The sequence below is a fragment of the Sinocyclocheilus grahami genome, unplaced genomic scaffold, assembly GCF_001515645.1.
Source record: "Sinocyclocheilus grahami isolate Dianchi unplaced genomic scaffold, SAMN03320097.WGS_v1.1 scaffold4412.1, whole genome shotgun sequence".
Taxonomy (NCBI): domain Eukaryota; kingdom Metazoa; phylum Chordata; class Actinopteri; order Cypriniformes; family Cyprinidae; genus Sinocyclocheilus; species Sinocyclocheilus grahami.
Window position 1 is genome coordinate 10,578 of NW_015509354.1, and position 1,206 is coordinate 11,783.

The 1,206-nt window shown below is 38.7% G+C and overlaps 1 protein-coding gene across 1 annotated transcript in view; it reads right to left on the reverse strand.

Annotated features, from left to right (window-relative positions):
* The window catches only part of LOC107576823 (mitofusin-2-like), a gene marked incomplete at its 3' end in the record, with an annotated part of 11,426 nt that extends 10,226 nt beyond the window's left edge, over positions 1 to 1,200 (reverse strand). The window contains exon 1 of the mRNA XM_016262953.1: positions 992 to 1,200. Within this exon, the coding sequence (XP_016118439.1) occupies positions 992 to 1,168 (177 nt within the window). The remainder of the gene's footprint in view (positions 1 to 991) is intronic.
* Positions 1,201 to 1,206: the final 6 nt, after the last annotated feature.

Sequence of the window (1,206 nt, forward strand, 5' to 3'; positions counted from 1 at the left end):
GTTTTGCATGACAGATCGCTGTAGCAGCTTCAGTTCAAGCAGCAACACTGGTCTCTTCCGCTTTAATACAAGTTATAGCACAAAATAAACACAAATGAACATCAGAAGGTATGCTGAAAGATACAGTACAACTGCATCACTTAATGCATTTATTTTATAGTTTACAACATTAGTTGGGGAAATTTTTCCCTTAAGAAAACTAAACTATCGGTTATCTGTATCGGCAGATATCATTCTGAATAACTGGTTATCGGTATCGGCTGCGAAATTTAGTATCAGTGCATCTATCTTAAGGATGTCAAAAACTGCAATTTGGAACATTTTTAATAACTTCTTAGAATTTATCTTAAGAAAGACGCTTTAGAGGATTTTTGTGATTCCAGCCCCTGGTCTCTCAATATGTCTCCAGTTCCTTTCTCAATGTAAACATTTAAATGTAAATATGGTATATTTTACAGTTGTATTGCCTGTGAAGTAATAACTCAATGTTAAATCACTAAGAAAAGTCATTATAAACCTCTCCTCGACAATTTGAGGTATCATTCAGCATTGAAGTACACATGCTTAAATTAAATATCTCCGGGTTAGAGATAGAACTGGTTTTCAGTGTAAACTCAGTAAGCTTTGGCAATTTTTGCTAAAATGTGACTGACCTCAATTAAACCTAACATGAGACCAAAATCCTTTAAGTAAAATGTTATGAGCTTATGAGCTACCAGAGTAAATTTGTAAGACCTTGCCTAAAGAAAACCTGAGATGTTCATAGAAAAAAGCCTGACACACGATACGCTGACTAAGCCATGCTTTTCCCTGAGCCTTCAGCCATCTCCCCGTCTATTACGTAACCTGTCTTTGCTATCTGAGCTATGCTATTCACAATCAACCAGGTTTCTCTTATCAGCTTGACAGATGAACAGCATGCAGCAGTGTGCTTTGAGCTCCTAAGACAAGCAGTGGAACAAACGAATGGCCAGGAGTAATGAAAGCAGACACCTTCTAGAAAGGCTGAACTCTCTTTGATGTAAGCACCCAGCTGTTCAAAGATGCCGTTGATCTTCTTCTTGGCGGTGACGAAGTGTTTGAGCGGGGAGGCGTTCACCTCAGCCATGAGTCGCTTGTCCTTCGTGCCGATCACACTGGTATTGGGTCGTGGGAAAACCAGAGACATCTCACTAGAAAATAAAGATGGAGATAAGTCAACAAAAA